General features: G+C 42.8%; 1 protein-coding gene across 1 annotated transcript in view; it reads right to left on the reverse strand.

The window, feature by feature from the left end:
- Positions 1 to 2999: 2999 nt before the first annotated feature.
- Positions 3000 to 19404, reverse strand: part of PTCHD1 (patched domain containing 1) — a 39140-nt gene continuing 22735 nt past the window's right edge. Inside the window, exon 3 of the mRNA XM_040582527.1 lies at positions 3000 to 8439. Coding sequence (XP_040438461.1) covers positions 6785 to 8439 — 1655 coding nt within the window. The 3' untranslated portion in view covers positions 3000 to 6784. The remainder of the gene's footprint in view (positions 8440 to 19404) is intronic.

The following is a 19404-nucleotide window of genomic DNA, read 5'->3' on the forward strand; positions in this document are numbered from 1 at the left end:
CTGAAAGCCCTGGGCAGCCAAAACCCCACCAGCTCCCAGGCCTGCCACTGTTTGTGGTGACTCAGGCTTGGGTCTGGCTCACCTTGTTTTTATACCAAACTGATTCTTATCTCATTGCTGCAACCAGGTATGACAGAGCAGCTGTAACTCTCCCCCTCATCCCTTGGCGTGGTGGTTTGCTCCTTCATAGAAGCAGTCAGTCCAGGTGGGCTTATGGGGGTGCTGCTCCCCTTCCCCAAAACATTGGCAATGGGTGGTCTTCCTGGGTGTGGGAAGAGGACAATGGACCACATTAATGGGAAGATCCTGGGCCAGTGGCTGCAGTTCTGCTGGGGAGTGTGGGGTGTGGGTCTCCCAGTGATGATGGGGCTACCTAAGTTTGTCGATGCTAAGGTGCTGGTAAGAAAATTTTAATAGTAATAATTTTGTTCAATAGGAATACTTCAAGTCTACCTACCAGGGCTTGGTAGGTCTAGTTCTTTGTGTGAGCAGATAACTCTGGATTTTTGATCAAATCAGACTGAGACTTTTACCTTAGCTGTTGGTTTGCCTGCTCAGGCTGGGGTTCTGCTGCTGGATTAGCTAGGAACCCCTCCAAAAAAAGGATTTGGATCCCAGTAACATAGAAATGAATAGAAGCGAAGCAAATGCATTTTCCCTGTGCTTGCTGCTGAGCAGTGTGCAGCCCAGAACGAGAGAGGCTACTGGAGAAGCAGCGTGCCCTTCATCTTTGGGATGCTGCTGGCTCTGTGCTGCAGCAGTTGCCCCTGAGCAGCTCCACCACCCCTCTCTGATGGGAGCTGGGGAGGACGCACAGCCTAATTGTTTGGGTTAGGCCAGGTAAATCTGTTAGGTTGGTGATGGCATGGGACTTCTATAGCAGTTTGGGAGCACAGGAAGCAAAGAGAGAGACAGCCATTTTATTTTAGGCTTATGCTATACATTGAGATTCATTGTACAATTTTTTTTCCCTAAATTAATACAAAAATAGTAAAAATAGGTTAAAAAAAGCCCAAACAAAACCCCCTGACATCTTGCAAGCCATTTATTTGACGCACAGATTAAGACTTCTTGGAGCTTAAATAACCTAGAATTATTTATGCTGATTTTTTTTTCCTTTTCCCAAATTAAAAAAAAGGTGATGACTTGCAGAACGCCAACGACATCAGACCAATTCATGCCTGAGAAGTGGCTGCACCAGGCAGCCACAGGTGATGCTGAGGTGCCCTCTCTCCAGGCAGGAAGCTGTGCCAGGACCACAGTGGGGAGAGTGGTGGCACATTGGGGCATGCCACTCTGCCCCTATGTGCCATGGGAAGGAAGAAGTTTTTGAATCCCCCTTCTGGGATGCCTTTGCCATGTCCTTCTCAGAAAAAATCCCCCCAGCAGCTCTCCCTTGTGCTCTCCTGGCAGCTGATGCATTTCCTGGGGGCCCACAGCCACCACAATCTGAAGCTAAAACTCCTCCCCGTTCTCTAATGAGATTGGGGAGGGGGGGGATGGGGGATAAGGTTTCCCCTGCCCCTGCACTGGGCTGGGGTCCCTGGGGTGCCCTGCAGTGATGGTGTGGTGCCTGGCCATGGGTGGAAGAAGCTGCCCACCTTTGGGGAGGGAAAGGAGCTCGTTCCCCTCCATGAGCCCTCCTCATCAGACCTGTGCGCACCCCAGGAAGGCTTACTTATTTCAAAGTATTTGTAAGAAACTAAATGACAAGTAATTTTAGTGATAAATGTAGGGATAAAGCCATGGAAGAAGTATTTTGCCCTTACGTAACTAATTGTACTATTTGATTTATATGGATTTGGGTTTTAATACCTGCAAAGGCAGGGGAGGAAAAGGCTCTGGGTAATCCTTTCTGACCAAGGTCTTCCAAAAAGTGGCTTCCCAGTGGGCTCACGCCTTACCACGGAAGCTCTGCTCTGGCAGAACCCAGCAATGCTGTCATAATGTGAGGCACACGAGAGCCAGCCGTGTGTGCACGGGAGCCTTGCTCTCTCAGAGCAAGGAGCTCTGCACGCTGCGGGCTGTGCACACCCCTGGGAGCCACTGGGCCGGGCTGTAGGACGGGGACGTGGGCAAGGACCCCCCTGCAGTGCCTGGTCTGGTGTCCCCAAAGCCCACGCAGCAGAGCTGTCCCTGCCCCTCCCGCGCTCCCATCGTGCTGCCAGCTCCCGACCACGTGGGAGCAGCTACATTAATTGGGGGTCCACAGCAAACTCAAGGTTAACTCTGCTTCCCTTCCCTGCACCTCCTGGAACGTGCCATCTCCTTCCAAAGTTAACAAAAAGAAACGCCAGCTTGCTAAGTTTTGAGGCAACCAGTTCTTCTCCCACAAAACCTGCTTGCAAAGAGCTGTTTCTGGCTTCCTCACTGTTTTCAAGGGAAGTTACAGTCTTCCTTCTGCCTCTCCCGAACTCCGCCCAGTTGTGCTGCCACTCTGTTTTGTTTTCTCTTTGAATAAAAATAAACCAGGTGTTGGCTGAGGTGGGACTTGGTGGCTCACAGGAGGACAGTCAGCCTCGAGAAAAGCATTTAAAAGTACACCTTTCAATTTACAGTACACGTTTTACCTGAATTCAGTGCTGGCTCAGCTTCTGACAGCAGATGTGAGTCCTCACGCGGCTCAGCGTAACCTCAGGCCACTTTGGTACTGTTTTCCCTCCAGGTTCGTGCAGTTGACCATGATAAGTGTGTTTGCTCGTCTTTGGAAAAGAAGCTCTTTTCCTTTGCCAGACAGGTTTCTCTCAAATTTCACAGCTCCAATTTTAATCTAACGAGAACATTTTCACTTAAAGGTTTGGGCAGAAAATTCTGGCTTAATCAATTAATTTTTACACTGTTGTTATCCCAGCTATACCAACTTTTCTCTCTTCATTTTTTCCTCCAGTTAGAATACTTGCAAATTCAAAATGAACTTGTGCTGAGACAACATTAAGATTTATGTTACAAGAAAACTGGACTGATCTTGATGGTCATATGCACTTAGGTTGGTTCTTTTCCCCCATGCTTACCCTGTGTAAAAATATACTGTACATCATACCTTACTGTACGGAAATTTTAATGTTTGTAGAAGATATATGTGCTCAGGGAGCCACAGTCCTATATAGTCTTGTTATCCTTAGCTAAATTTTTGCTGTTACATTTTAGTCTGTGCCTGATAGCGTGCAATACTCTGTTCTACTCACTGAATTTATACAAAAAATCGGGTCATCTATATTGCAAACAAAACCACAGTGATATCTGGGCTAAAAAGTCACTTAAGAGTATGACAAAAAGCTACTTATGCCCAGCTAGTCTTCCAACACAGAGGTTCACCAGTAAGGATAAAATCCTATGCACAGTTAGCCACTGGGAGTGCTTTGGACTGAGAACAGAGCAGAGCATCTGCACCTATTAATCAATTGGCGCAGTAAGGACCAATCGACTTTGGTGAAGATAATTGCTCCAGAGGAAAAAGTCAAAGGGAAGGAAGGCCAAAGTGGCTTAGCATAGTCTGAAACCTTGAGAACATGCCATTTCTGGTTCATGTTGAGGTATTCATGTTACCTGTGGAGAAGGACTATTTGGTGCATCTCAGACACATCAAGATTCAGGCAGAAATGTCACAGACCTGGGCTGAGTATGCCTTGGACGTTTTCATGGCTTTACCGTGCCAGGCCTGGAGGTGGGGAGTGGAGTAGCTGCTTGAGATGAAACACGGTGAAAAATGTATGTAAGCTGCGTTTGGCTCTCTTTTGGGTTTCCTCCGTTTTGGGATGCTTCAGAGACTGTCTCCTGCCTGTCCCGTCCTTCCCTATGCAGATAGGGGCACGGCTCCTCTCCCTGCTCCCAGTCCTGAGTGGCCACCAGGAGTTTCTAGTTACTGGTGGGGTAACATGGCACTGGAGGGAACTGCTAGTGGAAGAATCTGCCCTTAAAAAGATTTTTAGGAATGGGCTGGACAAACATCCTTCAGAAATGATTTAAATGCGATTGGCTCTGCCTTGGGGCAAGGGGGTGGGCTGCAGGACTTCTCACCCTGTCTTCTGTGGACACCCAAGCACGTCCTGAGGCACTTTGCCACAGGACTGCCTCCACATATTTTTTTCTGACAGGTTTGGAGACAGAGGAATATTTTTATCACTGGTTTTATCACCTTCCTTGAAGATCTCTTAAGGCTTCACATGCTGAGATTTAATGAGACATCTGTGAAACCAGAAGCTTGTCTTTGGACATCTCTTTAAAGGCTCTCCTATCTATGCATTTCAATTAGATGTGAAGAAGTTTATGGTAGCCATCTTTGCGTCTGGTGTTTGTAAGTGCTAGCATCAGGGATAGCAGAGGTGTAAAATCAGTGTTTGCCATGTATTCCTCTCTGCAGTGTACAAACAACCTCTTTCACACATCTCCCATTTCCAGGTGTCCCACAAGCCAGTAGATTACTGCTGCCAAAAGTGGTTTGCAATTCCGCTGTAACTCTCAGCTAATTTGCCAACGCTCTCAGAAGTTTAAAAGCTACTGCAGCTGCCTGTTGAACAGCCAGGTGATAGGGTGACTCTTATTTAAATGACATAGTGACCATCACAGAAGAGCTACAGTGAAGTATATTTAAGGAATGATTTTTTGCTGGAAAACATAGCCCCAAGCCTGAGTCTAAAGAAAACAGGGAAAACAGATCTTCCTCCTAGCCTCACACTCATCTGGCTGTCTTCAAGAGAAGGGACCTATCCAGGGGAAGGTAAATGTTGCCAGCTGCACTGCTGACTTGTTTTGCTAGTCAGTGCGTAACGTTTTGCTTCAGGGCAAAATACCTGCTTATCTTATTTTCTGGCAGGGAGGAAGCTTCGGAAGTACAATAATTTTGCTTGAAAATGAATATTCACTAGGTGGTATTTACGGGTTTTGCACAGGGCATTTGCAGGGGTCACTGTCCTTGGATGTTAAAGGGAAGTTTCATGCAATGAAGCACACCCTGGGTTTGTGACCACGGATATGCTAATCACCATATGGGTGACACCTGCAGTGCTCCCAGTGGTCCCAGTGGTCCAAGCCCCATGGCTCCTGCAACATCCCTTCATCTTCCAGATACTGTCCTTGAGGCAAACACTGCCAACTGCTGAAACCTTCCAAGTAACCCTGCTTTCCAGGAGAGCTGTAAAAAGGAGTCTGGTTGCAATACCTTCACCTTGCACCATAAAGCAACAGCCCACGTATTCATGAGCCCATCTGACACACCAGCCAGCTTCCTGCAAATGGGTTTTCACAGGCAACGTATAGTCAGAATGCTCTCAGCAAAACCTACAGAATTGGCTTACGTATCCCTACTGGGGTTCAACTGCATGATAAAACCTTACAGTAATGAGCCTGTCACTCTTAAGGGTGGAGGGGGTGGAGGAGGAAAGAGATGCTGCTTTATCTGTATTACTCCACATCACAGATGCTGACAGAATTATTGATTTAGAACTCACAGCTCCAAAAAGACTCAGTAATGTAATCTTTTAAAGTTGTTTTTGTTGTTTTTTTTTTAAATTCCCTCAGATGCAATGTTTTCAATAGGCCCCATAGATATGGGCTCTTTGGGGACGTCGTTAAACCTGCTGCTGCTAAACTGCAGTGCCAACCTTTGGTTTGTTCCATACAACGCTCACGATATACTGTCTCTTGGAAGAGCCCATAGCTGCAAGGTCTATTGCTTTACAGGTACTCTAGGAGATTGAGGGATTAAGTTATACATTATGTAAAACTACCCACTAATCCTCTTAGTGTGCATTACCAGTGAATGGCCTGAAATAGGCTCTCTCTAAAAGAGCCCTAACATTCACTTTCTTGATGACAGTTTAGTATTTGAGGTTTGTGTCATGGATTTTGGTGCTGAAATATTCAGTACACCATCTTCTGTCTGCTGCTAGACCCACTCACATGTGTTAGTAGAGTGCTAACAAAATTACAGTTGGTAAAGCAGATTACATATTTAACTAGTAGCGAGACGTATAAAATAGAATCATATATTTTCCAGAGTGACAGAGTCACTGGGATTTTTTTGTTCATTTTTTTTTTGTTCTTTTTTGTTTTTATAAGAAAAAGAAACAGCTATAAAACCATGATTAAAAATATTACAAGGGATGATTTACATTTTAAAATAATGATATTTTTAGGGAAAAAAAAAGTGATTTATAACATAAAAATATTTGGAAAGCATTTGGTTGCTGTGTACTGCCTTCTTTCCCAGTACAGTTTGCTATCTTTTATACAGTCTTGCATAAATGTTTAGATTAGGGGAGAAAAGAAAAATTAAATGTGATGGCTAAGACCTATAAGAGCTGACTCACTGACTTGAGTTATTGCTGTGCAGAAAGTTTGTAAAGCCTTTACATCCAGCAAACATTTAGTGCTACTTCAGCCTTGACAGTTGACCTTTCAATCTGATTGGGTTTAGCCACAATAATTGCAGCATCTGCAGTACAGGCGATGCAGACGGCTGCTTAGGAACCCAACTTCCCTCATTAAATCTTACTTCATGCCTCTAAAATTCAACCCCTCTTTGCATGTGCGTGCAAATTCTCTCATAATACCTGTTATAGGAGCTGAGCAAGGTACAATTCCCTGGCTCTTTTTTAAAATTTATTTTTAATTTCTCCCATCATTTTATCAATATATCCCAATATTCCTGGATTTAGCTTAGAGGGGGGAATGAAAACCTCCAAACCCCTTCCTCTCCCCAGATATTTAGTCAGTACTGGTTTCTTTTGTTGTTTTTTTTTTTCCCTCAGTAAGACCTAGTATAAAAAAGCAACAAACAAACAAGTTAGACTGTTGTAATTTGGTCAACCACTCGGGTGCTATCCATATCCACCATTTCAACACACTCTATTTCCTCACGGTTTTCAGGATTCTTCTTCTCTTTCCTCTTCTTCTTGGACGGTGGCAGGAAAGTCAGTATCACAGGTAAAATGGCAAAGCAGTGAAAGAAGGTGACTAATGCTATTAAAAACAAGCACCTGAACAGTGTACGGGTCAGATTTGAAGGCACAGCTGCAAGAGGAATCAGACCAACAATATAGCAGAGGTAGCTCTGCAAAATAGCTACCCCATGCACTTCCAGGGCATTTTTCACCCATTTAGTTCTTGTGAACTCTTTGCCCAGGACAAAGGTTGATAACAGTGGAGCACAGTTGTCAATTGTATAATTAATTCCGTAAATTAAGCACAACACAGAAATACAATCTAGTTCCACTTTCCACAAGGTCATAAAACCTATAACTCCAAATTCAACTGAGGCAACAGTTAGAGTGAGCCACACGTTGATCAGAGAGTCTGCCACCAGGAATGCAGAGAAGAAGAGCAGAAATAAAGCACTAATGCAGGAGTTTTGTAAGGGGGCTCCCACTGAAGAGGCATAACGATCCATGTACACAAACGATGGATTGAAAACAATGAATTTCACCTTGGAGGTGAGAGAGAGCTTCCTCAGGGTCTCCAGGAGATCATAAAGTTCTTCCCTCTTGGTTTCCATTGTCTTGGCCACCAAGAACATCCTGGAGGCCACAACATCGACTTCGTTGTTGTATTTCTTGGAAAAGATGATATCCTCTGAAAAATGGGCAAACTGAGGGGTCTTCAGGAAGGAGTTCCTCAACATATCAGTGAAGTTCTTCTTGGGCAATCCAGTAGATATGTTGAGTTTCCTAAGGTAATTTAAGTAGCTTTCAAACCAAGATATCCTCACAAAGCCCTTGGTATACTCCAGCACATCTTCCTGGACACTGGTGTTCCAGTACTCGATCGACTCATAGATGTAGAACCCAATCACCGGGCTGTAGTTACTGAAATACTTCTGCTGGGCAGTCGTATATTCAATAGTCCGTGTTGCAGTCGCTACGATGTTGCTCAGGTCTGACCCTTCACTGACCTGCAGGTAGCCCATTAAGGCAAAGGAAATATAAACAAGGTAAAAGAGAACTACAAAAGGCTTGACGTAAGTGTTTGTTATCCAGTCACAATAATAGCGTTTCAGGAACCACACCAAAAGATGACTCTCGTAAGTGTTCGTTTCCTCAGAATCCGCCGTGTCCTCGCTGAATTTGGCTGTCAGAAGAAACCTATACCATGCAGGCTTCTCTTGCAATACCTCTGGCTTTGGCACCTTTCTGCAGAAGATACTATGCTGGTAGTTGTTTTCTATGTAGCCAGTAAACACCAGGCTGGAACCATAAAAGGAGAGTACATAGAGGTAGTTGAAGAAAATTGCAATACAGGAATTGCAGCAGAAAATCCTGGCTGCTTCAATGTTAGTGAAGGGACTGGCACCTATTCCAAAAGTGACCAGGTACATGGCAGTGGTCAGAGAAAACGAAAGCATGGAGTCTGCAAATACAGCTGCAGTCCTCTCTTTAACGTGTTGGTCTTCTCTAGTTTTTCTCCAGGAGGACAACATTTCAAAAGTCCCATACAACCCATGACCTACAATAGAGAACAAAGCGATCGTTTAAAGTACTCGAATCAATGTGTGGAAAAACGTAATGTGGACATGCTAAAAGACTCAAAGGAGACACAGCTGGCCATTACCAATGCTTCAAGTAAATGTCCTGCAGAAGAAAGAAATTATTATTGGGGCCTAAGCCCCAGGAGCACATTCGCTACCTGACTAGCAAACCTTACTGCCAGAACTTGAGGAGAGTTCCGTACTGCTGGCGCAGGGTTGGTGGGTCAAGAAAAAAGGATTTTTTTTCTGGTTGGCTATTTCGTTTCATTATTTCAGAGTGCCTGTGATGGAAGATGCTTTGAGATTAGTTTTTCCTGGTGACGGGATCTGACCTGTGGCAAAAACAAAGAAATATGACCTTGAAGTGCCTATGCTGGAAGAAGAGCATTAGTTGAATGCTTTGTAGAAAATCTGTAAAAAATGAAACTTTCATATAAGCTGAAAATTGTCAGTTAAATCAGTCACTGATTTCTCCACTTCCTACACAAGTTTTCCATCAGGAAAAAGAAATCCTAGAAATGGAACAAACAAAAAAAGCACAAATAAATCTTAGCGATGTAGAATATTAGAACTGGTATGGAACTGCTTAAGGCATTGGTCTCCTTAATTTAATGTATCTAAGGGCTTGTAAACCCAAATACATCTCTATTTTTCTTGGCAGTTCCTACATTTTGTAATGTATTAATTAACTCTTACAATGGACTCAGCATTCACGAAAGGAGACAAAGACCTGCAGACCTAAAATCATCTGTTTAACCCCAAAGTGCAGATAAATTGGGAAAAGTACATGGTTTTATTTTAATTCGTGGTTGGTCATCTTCCTCTTACGGTTTCTATTTTGTGAATAATAACGAAGGCACATTTGGAGGACACAGACCTCTGCTCTCTCATGGTGGACCCGAGCTGGGAATGCAGCCATTCAACCATCTATCAGGTGAGAGTGGCTGAGATAAAAGTAGGTTGATGTTTTACAGAGATGAACAGGAAAATATAGTCTTTGTATCGCACCTAAAATGTAAGACTGTAATATTTTATCATAGTAATTCATATCATGTTCTTAACTTAGTAGATCCTTTCCATTGAATCCCCCCCGCTTTGCTGCTTTTTAATTACTTCTGCTGCTGCTGTTTTTGTTGTCCCATGCCTACCTCTCTGGTCTGCTCTTGCATTATCTTCAGAAATTCCCAAAGGCCAGTCCACGGTGTTTTGCTCTTACCCATTCCCTAATAACATTAGATAAAATGATCAGTGCTGCATTAGTTGCTGATGACACTGACCAGTCAGGCTGGTCAAACTAATTCACAGATCTCTGTTAGAATTTCAGGCTGTCTGCAGAGTACCAAAATTGCTGTATTGGCTCTGTTCTCTCCACCTGTAGATGATTATCACTTTTGCCACAAGGGCTATGAGCATCAGTGAAGAAACCCCCAAACAAATGAGGCATTTTGAAGGACCAGAAAACCCTAAAACCAGAAAATATACCAGGGAGGTTGAAACTTGACAATCTTTAAGGTCCCTTCCAACCCAAACCATTCTACGATCCCATGATTCGATGATCATGCTTACTCTTAAAGCATCATGGAGGCTAAATATTTAATTACTCTGACAAAACACCCCTTTTGGGGTCAGTACTTTTTACTGTAGGGGCAGCTGTAGCTGATTCACTCCACCCTATTTTAACAGATTGCACAGCTGGTCACTGTTATTGCTGAAAAGAGTAGGTATGGGGTATTTTATAAAGAGTTCAAAATACAGAGCTCATAATATGAGACAATAGGACAGCTGGTGTATTTCCTTATCACGGTCATCTGGTATTTAAAGTCCACGCTCTCATGTTTATCAGATATCTTACCTGTGTTGTTATTTGGAGTCATGGCATGAGCCACAAATGTCCAATTTGTAGCAATATTACGGTCCTGGGATTGGTATAGCATTTGGCATTCATCTTAATTTTCCCAAACAATATTTTACAGCTGCTTTCAGAGGCCAGGTCAAGACTGTCAATTTAGTAACTAGCACTGTGCCCCCGCTTAAAGCTTATGGGGAATGCTGGAACTCCCCAGATGTAAAATCAAGCAAAAAGCGCAGTCAGTGACTGGCACCCTGTTGCTAATTATGCTTCAAATAGTTATGTTCTAGGCTCAGTAGGGAAAGCTATTAAGCTTGCTTTCAGTGTGTTCTTTGTAAAGACAGACTGACCTTTATTTAAATGTAACTGATCACTTGCCAAAGCAGGGAGTGAGAGGTTTAATCCATTTATGGCTCCCATAAGTCCTGCAGACAGGCTCGTCTGAGAATTTCACATGGCATCATATGCATTAGCTTGGAATGAGCAAAACAGAATAAAATGAGGTCATTGAATATTACAAATTACTTCCATTGTGAGCTTTAGCTATAGCATGTTTTTGTAAAAAAACATTTCCACATTAATAGGCTCTTGCCTAAAAGTACTCAAATAGCCACATTAATTTGGAAAGCCTGACTATGCGATGAAGAGAAGAATTTAGAGCTAGTTAAATATGATGCTGAGATGGCTTTTTAACAGGTATAAGATCTTGGATAATATCTGATAACATGACTCCTTATATCACATATCTTCTTTAAGCAGGAAACATAAAACCACGATTTGCCCTTACATAATCTTTGGGACTACCCTAAAAAGGAATCCAATTTAGAGAACTGCTCAAGTAAATGCATGAAGAGGCATCACCGCATGTGCTGCACAAAGCCAACAGAAAAAAATTTAGATACTCTCCTATTTTTAAGATATGTTCCTTTAGTTGTTTGCTACACAATCTTCATGGTAGGAATTCATATCTTCCTTTAGTTGTACAATTTGTGATTTCTCTGTCCATTTGTATAACAGCTAAAAATTTCTCATTTACCTTTAGGAAGACAAGCCCAAATGACAAACTTGCCCTTTTTTTGCATCAGTGGTACTACTGACCTGATCCAGTATCCTCTGAGGAAAAGATTAAGCCCAAACTCATGCACAAATTAAGCACGGTAGTCCAAAGATCAGCCTTATTTAGCCAGAATGAGATTTACCTAACCAAATTTAGTCCTCTCAATTGCAGAATCATAGAATCACAGAATGGTTTGTGTTGGAAGGGACCTTAAAGATCATCTGGCTCCAACCGCCCTGCCCTGGGCAGGGACACCTTCCACTAGACCAGGTTGCCCCAAGCCCCATCCAACCTGCCCTTGAGCACTTCCAGGGATGGGGCATCCACAGCTCCTCTGAGCAACCTGTTCCAGTGTCTCACCTTCCTCACAGTAAGGAACTTCTTCTTAATATCTAATCTAAACCTACCCTCTTTCAGTTTAAAGCCATTCCCCCTTGTCCTATCACTACATGACCTTGTAAAAAGTCCCTCTCCAGCTTTCGTGCAGGCATCCTTTAGGCACTGGAAGGCTGCTAGAAGGTTTCCATGGAGCCCTCTCTTCTCCAGGTTGAACAACCCCAGCTTTCTCAGCCTGTCTTCATAGCAGAGGTGCTCCAGCCCTCTGATCATCTTTGTGGCTTCCCTTGGACTCACTCCAACAGGTCCATGTCCTTCTTATGTTGGAGGCCCCAGAGCTGAATACGGTACTCCAGGTGGGGTCTCATGAGAGCAGAGTACAGAGGGAGAATCACCTCCGCTGACCTGCTGGTCATGCTTCTTTTGATGCAGCGCAGGACAGGGCTGGCTTTCTGGGCTGTGAGCACACATTGCTGGGTCATGTTGGGCTTCTCGTCCACCAGAACCCCCAAGTCCTGCTCCACAGGGCTGCTCTCAATACTTAAATACTCATTACAAGAACAACTTAGGGTGACAATCTCCAATATTTTCTAACTCACTGATGCTCATATAAGTCTAACCCACAGACATTAGGGCAGATAGCTCCATGGAAGCATTTTGTGAGAATTTCTTTTACTTTTCTGTCATTTCAGAGTTTCCATTTTTTGCATTCCTAACTGATTTGCATCAATTACCTCTATTCCTCTGGCTGGTGCTATGTCTACTCTATGTAATATTAACAAGAAGGCAGCAAATTTTTCCTTGCAAATAAATTCTGTAATTGCTTTAACCAATTTTCCCTTTTTAATAGAGATTTAGCCACAAATCTGTCATGATTTAGAGCAATTTGTTCATTATGCACAGTCATTCAGTAAATAATAAATATGAACTCGAACAGCTAATGGGCTACTGGAGATTTTTTCCTGTTGACATTTGCTATTATGATTCACTGGTTGTGCCCTACAGTCAGGCTGTACAACCATGAGCTGAGAAGAAGATGGGATTTTTTTTACAGAAAAGAGGTTCTGAAAGGGCAAAGGAAAACGTTAGAGGAATAGGAGGAAAGTTTTGGACAAAATGGGGACCAAACTCTTTTTTTCCTTATTCTCTTTTTCTACTACTTTGCTTTGTAGGAGATACTCCTACATGTCTTGGATGATGGGAAAGAAATTCTGACTTTTGTAGCCAAAGAAAATGAAGGAGACAGTCACTGTTAATTGAGGAGCTTAAATTTTTACCAGGCTGAGGTGGGCTACCTTTAATTTTAGAAGCTAGCAACAATACCAAGAAAAAACCCCTATATATTATGCCTAGCTTAAATACAGTGCTTTTATGAGTAGCCTGAAAACGCTATCAAAAGTTTCGTTTGCCTCCTTCAGGATCAAGTCTTGCAATTACACATGCTTTGCAAAATCCATGCAGAACATGCATGAGAGAAAAAAGCACTTGTAGGAAGTTATAAAAACTAAGGGAAATTTTTCTGTTTAAAATTATCAAATTACCTCATTTTAGACACTACTTATGTGCAGGCACATAAACTGTTCTCTTTAGTACCATTTTTAAACCTCATTAAAAAAAAAGCATCCTTTCCCCTGCTAAGTGGTTGTTCAAGCAAGAGGCCTTTACGAATGGGCATTGTCAGCCTAGGCTTAAAGTTGGCTCTGCTCCTGCCTGCCAAACAGCGAGACCGAAGCAGAGAGGGGTGAAGGGATTTAAAGCAGCCCCAGAGCCTGTGAGAGGGCAGTGAAGTGACCTTGAGGTCACTGGAGTCACAGATCAGTTCTCTATTAGCTTAGCTTAATTGTTTCCCTAAAACAAAGGCTGCTGTCTGCTTTTGTTTTGTAAAGATTGAGAGATATGTTGAATTTTCCACTAAAATCATGTGAGGTTCTGATTTTATCGTGATAAGATGAGGTTTGGGTATTCAAATAGTCTTCTTCTGTAAGAGAAAGTAAGGGGAATGACTGAGAACATGGTTTTGGTTCATCTTCTTGCAGGTTTACCCATCTATGAAAGTAGAGAATACACCGTGGGTCTCATTTTTTTGTTCTTCTGTTTTGAAGGTTGTATGTCTCTGTGTGTGTTTGATGCTTGAGTAAAATGTCTCTGAATAAAGTACCACTTACACGTTGGAAGTTAGAGCATTCTGTGTGGAAGGTCACATTTTCAGGGTAATTAATTTTATTCATCCTATTTCAATGCAGTGGCACACAAGACACTACTAATAATGATTGATCTCCACCTCAATGAAGCTGAATGCTGCACCAGTGCATATGTTGCCCATTAACTGCTGGAATTAAGACTAATAAAGTACTAAACTGCCTTCCAAAGGGGGGCAGACTTGTCTAGCAGCAAAGCTGGCATAAGGGGTGTTTCCCCCTTCTCAGACACTGGTTCCCCTCCCTTACTAAAGTTTGTTGCTCTCTCATCGCTACTAATTCGCCTGCTACAGGAATGGCTGGGATTAGGAACATCACCAACCTTTTTTTTTTTTTTTTTTTTGAGGGTTACTTTTTAATCTGAAACCTTTTTCTGACACTGATGGCACAAAAGATTGGCTGAAACTGGTAATGAGTCATGGTAGGGAGCCTTGTAAACTGGGTGAAGTGGAAGCATGCTCTGACAGAGTTACTGAGGTTAAGTCTGGATTTTGATTTAAGGTTTTTGCCTGTATTGTAATGGCTGCATCCTTGTAATACTATCAGCTCAGCTGGGCAAATGCTGTCTCAGTTAGGTTGATTTAAGCCTGGAATCATCCCACTGAATAGGAGCACTTGTCTGCAAGAGGAACTGTGTGTGCTGTGAAAAAGTGTGTGAATTTACAGAGGGCCTAGCTATGTTGCACCAGCTTTCTTTGTGGAAATCTGTGAAGGACAGCTTGATTCTCATTCAAAGTGGAGTGAAATATCATCCACAGAGACAAACACTGGATGAATTAACATGGAATAGCTAGGATAACATAAATTCATATCCCAGCTTGCTGCCAATGCAGGCAATGTCTCAAGAACTGCACTTGCACAAAATTAGTACATGGGAGATCAGAATCATACCGCAGGAATTGCACTTTCCAAAATGATACCTGTAATAACATATGATATAATGAAGGTGCAATGAATTTTCCTAACAGACAGTATTAAAAATAACAATGTACACTGCCCAACTCAACAGTAATGTCAACAAAGAGGCTGAGATAATTTCCCCCTGCTGACTTATTTTTTCCAGCTAGACCAATGAGCTCATCAGCTCCCATCTTCTGAAAAGCCAAGTGAAACTGCTAATCCGGACTCCCTTTGTCACAGGAGTTGCAATCAACCAGTTGTTGGCTAAATACGTGACCTGACCCATGCGGCCTCTCCCAGCAGGCACGATTTTAACTTGTAATGTATAGCAGGTTCAAAGTGCTACTGAATACACAGGCAAAGCAAGAGAATTTGTATCCAGTTGAAGCAAACATCTGGCTTCATACCCCATTCTCACTAAAATAATAAAATACTGCAGCAAGCCAAGATCCTTCAGCATGCAGACAGAACTAGCACCAAGCCTAACTGACACAGTTTTCACTGAGTTTATAGCAATTTAGTGGCATGCATTGTGCCAAACAGTTAAATCATCATTAGCATGCTGTTGCAACACACTGTGGGTTACTCTAACCGCTGTGCATCTTCGTAGTCCATAAAAAGGGCCCTGGAATACTACAGTTTTGCTGCGTGAATGTCAGATCTCAGAGAGCGTGTGTATGATCGGGCATCCCACAGGCAGTCTTGCCTGTCCCAAACATTTCTGTTGAGCAAAGAAAATACACTGCAAACCCTACTTGCTTTTCCTACACTTGCCTGAGTATTTCTGGGAGCCCAGTTCACAGTGTAGGGTAAAATCCTATAGGATACTAATACCCTATAAGGTACTTATCTGTTCTCAACTGTGTTTCCAGGCAGCAGTGTTTGTCTCAGGGGAACAGTGTCAAGGGGACTGAGGGCTGTAGACCATTGATTAGTCTTAAACGCATCCTCATTTTTAAAGTGAGTGAAGTGCCCAAGCACAGTCTGACTTCATTTCATACCTCCAAGCACAGGTTCAAGAAAGCCTTAATGCTCCATGCAGGTGTGGTACCTGGTTTAAGAAGAACACACAAAGAGTGATACAGGATGGGATGTACTGGTGTAAGCACAGGCTGCACATATTGCAACACTTTCTTTACCTCCTGTCACACAGACTCTACCTGTCTGTATCGTAACTGAACTACAGGCATGACAATATACCTCTTAAATATGACAACAATGCTGTCAGGTAGGTTCAGTATTTGCAATTATTGTTTTAAAGACTACTAAATATTACACATATATCACTAAGGTGTACTATGCCAGCAGATATTAACATCCGACTTGGGATCTTCCCAACAGAGAAACATACTGAAATTAGATACGTCAGCGTGTTAGGCATCTAGGCATTATACCAGCAGATTAATCTCTGGGATTGCTTTACATTTGAATATTAGCTATTCACACTCAATTGTAAGGCTGATCTCTACAACCATGCTTACAACAGCGCCGGCCATCCCAGTCAGAAAGCCCCAGGCATGCCCATGTATTCCTCAACTTGCTGCCAGGATCAAAACCACAAGCATCCTGGCGCATTCACAACAAATAAAAATCTGCCACAGTCTCCAGAGAGAGAGTTGTGTTTTGTGCTGTATCTGCTTGGCAACAAAATAAGAGAAACCGCAATGTTTAATAATACGCTCCCAGTATCTGCTGTGTTTCACAGCTGTGGGTGGCTGTGCCCACAGACACACACCGCTGAAGAGAAAGTGTCCCCATACAACACACTGTATCGGTTGGTGCCTGCACCGAAGAAATTTTCAACTGGTGCTCAGAGCTTCATGCTATGAGACCACAATGTTATTTTTAGTTAGAGATCCTTCAGAAAGACTCTCTGGGCCGTGAAGCCTGTGCTCACACTGCTTAATGCACAGACAGGAGAACAGGGTGCGCCTGGAAATCTGTACAAGGTTGATGTCTCATTTATGTCTCGTGTAGCGCTGCCAAGCACAGTTTAAAAGGGGGCTAGGTTCCTCCTAAGACTCATACGCATCTGCTGCACCACAGTCATTTTGATCCCAGTCTTCTGGCAATGGATGTCTGCCATAATATCCTACATTTTTTATGTTCCTAAACTTAACTTTTGGAAATGCAGCACAGGACTAGCTCTCTGTTCTCCTGTGAAACAGCCTGTTTTGGTCAGGCGTAGTCCCTTCTGAGTTAAAAGTACACATTTGCACAGTGAATGCACTGAGAAAAAGGAATCACCCTCATGCTCTTGGTCTCACCCTAAGTGGTCGGGACACAGTCAGCGATGCTCGGGGTACATGATTCATCCCAATCATAAACTCCCCAGTACAACCTTTCCTCATGGCAAACAAGCAACAACAAGCCAATGTTTTAGAAAACGGTACGAATCACAAGCTAGTTTTAAGAGCATGAACTACATATCACTATTTCAATGAAAATCATTCTACATATAAATCCCTAGCTCTGAAGAAACACACACAAATATGCAAGACACATGTAGACACTCCTGTCATTTTTCTACCTATCTAAGGGGAAAAGAAAAGAGAAGAAGTATTTTAAATAAGTAGGGTTAAACAATGCCTCAGTATTCATAGTCCCAGTCCTCACCATGATCCCTAATCAGCGGTGGCAGTAACATGGTTCACCACTTTTTATTTTTGGAGTCTGTGATTTTAAAGCTATTCATTATAAAAAAAATCATCATCTCACTTTGATTTGATTTGATATTGCATTTTCAAATTATTTTTTTAACTCACACCAAATTCAATTCAAATCAATAGCATTTTATGATAATGATTATATGGATAATTTAGCACGTATGTGGTTAACCTTGAATAGTCCCATTGATTTCAATAGAGTAAAAACTACTGATTCAGGCTTTGGGAAAATGCTGGAGTTTTTCCTTGGATCACCCTTTTTTACTGTAGAACCAATGTAATATTTGAGGTTTTTTGTTATAGTGATAGCAAAAATGTCAGATAAGCACATTTTAAAAACAGAAATACATTTGAGAGAAAACCTGAGTGGCTCCTTTATTTGGAGAAAGGAAGATAAGCAAAGCAAGTTATAGTTCAAAATCTATTTTTATGTATAAAGTGAATATCTAATTCCACTTAAGAATCGGTAAAGGCTTGTTTTGGTGTTTAAATAGCAGGCTGTCAGCTCTGTTTAAACGTGTTGACTTGCTCTCCTCTGTTTTCATGAAAGACCTGGCAAAAGTTAAAAGTCGTATTTCGTTCAGTGCGACAGAAGGAGCTGAGTGTTAGTGAAACCTGGTTTTAGCTGCTGGAATATTTATGCCTGCACAGCGTGCTCATCTACTGACTACCCAGCCCTTGTGCAGATCCAAACCAAAAGCATTTGAGCCTAACCTGTGCCGTACATGCAAGCCTGTGGTTCCGGGGCAAACAGCAGGGGAGCACCAAACTCCCGCTCGTCTTCAAAGGGTCTCCCTGCCTGAGAGTCCCCCGCTCCTCCCGGGGATGCCTCTTAGTTGTCTTTAACTCGGAAACATCAGAACATCCCCCAGGAAGCACAGCGCTCTGACTAAGCTGTTATTTGATGAGACAGGGAGAAGGGTTTAGTTTTGCCGCATGGAGGATGCCAAGAAGAGGAGGGCACAGGGCTGTGGCTGCCCGCTACCGCTGCTGGCATGGGCTATAGACTGCAGGGTGTGCGGGGGGAGCCAGGACCACCCTCTGCACCAGGGGAGCTGCACAGGGTGGGAGAGCCTGATGCCAGGATAGTAAAGGAATGACAGATGTGGCTGGCAAGATGAATTTCCCCTCCAGCGCACATACCCCACATATCACTAGTCAAGGAGGTGGTTCGATGCAGAGTTAACATGTTAAGGACCAGCGGGTTTGTCTTACATATGACATGCTTAGATTTGTATCAGCAGACAAAATTGCAAACTGATTTTCTCCGCAAAGTAAGTTTTTGACAGATTTTACACATGCTGCATAAAAAAACTACTTCGAGGTAAATGAAAGCCATGTGCAGTCACCTGTGGAAGGCTAATGTTTACCGTGTTACAGAACAGCCAAGTGACACACAGTACATGACAGCTCCTGAAGACCAAGACACAGTGACTATATCTAGGGCAGAAACATGTTTTAAATCTATTTTAAATTTCTAAGACCACAAGCAAATACAATTTGCTTCTAGGAGTGTTGTCCTAGTGGAATATGGGCCCATGGATTGGTTTACCACACTTCAAATTCCCCTTTTCTGGTGAGAAAGCTGCAACCAAAATATCTCAGACATACCCTTAAATTGTCCTGTTTAAGCAATGTTTGTTATTACCCTCACTCATAATACGTAGGTCATCCATACATGAAACACTATGTTTAAAAAGTTGCAAAACTTCAGTTAAAGCATGTAAGACCAATTCTTTTTAATGATTAAAAAAAAAATATTTATGAGTTTGGAACTCAGCTTGGGCTTTCCACCAAGCACCCAGACTTAACTTATTCCAATTTAACTTAATCCATCTCTGCCAGTGTCCTCTGCCATAAGGCAGAGGTCTCATGACCTGACAATGGCAGGTCCCCTCCCTGCCGCCCGTGCCTCTCAGCTATTGCCTACGTGGGGC

The sequence above is a fragment of the Falco naumanni genome, chromosome 2, assembly GCF_017639655.2.
Source record: "Falco naumanni isolate bFalNau1 chromosome 2, bFalNau1.pat, whole genome shotgun sequence".
Lineage (NCBI taxonomy): Eukaryota > Metazoa > Chordata > Aves > Falconiformes > Falconidae > Falco > Falco naumanni.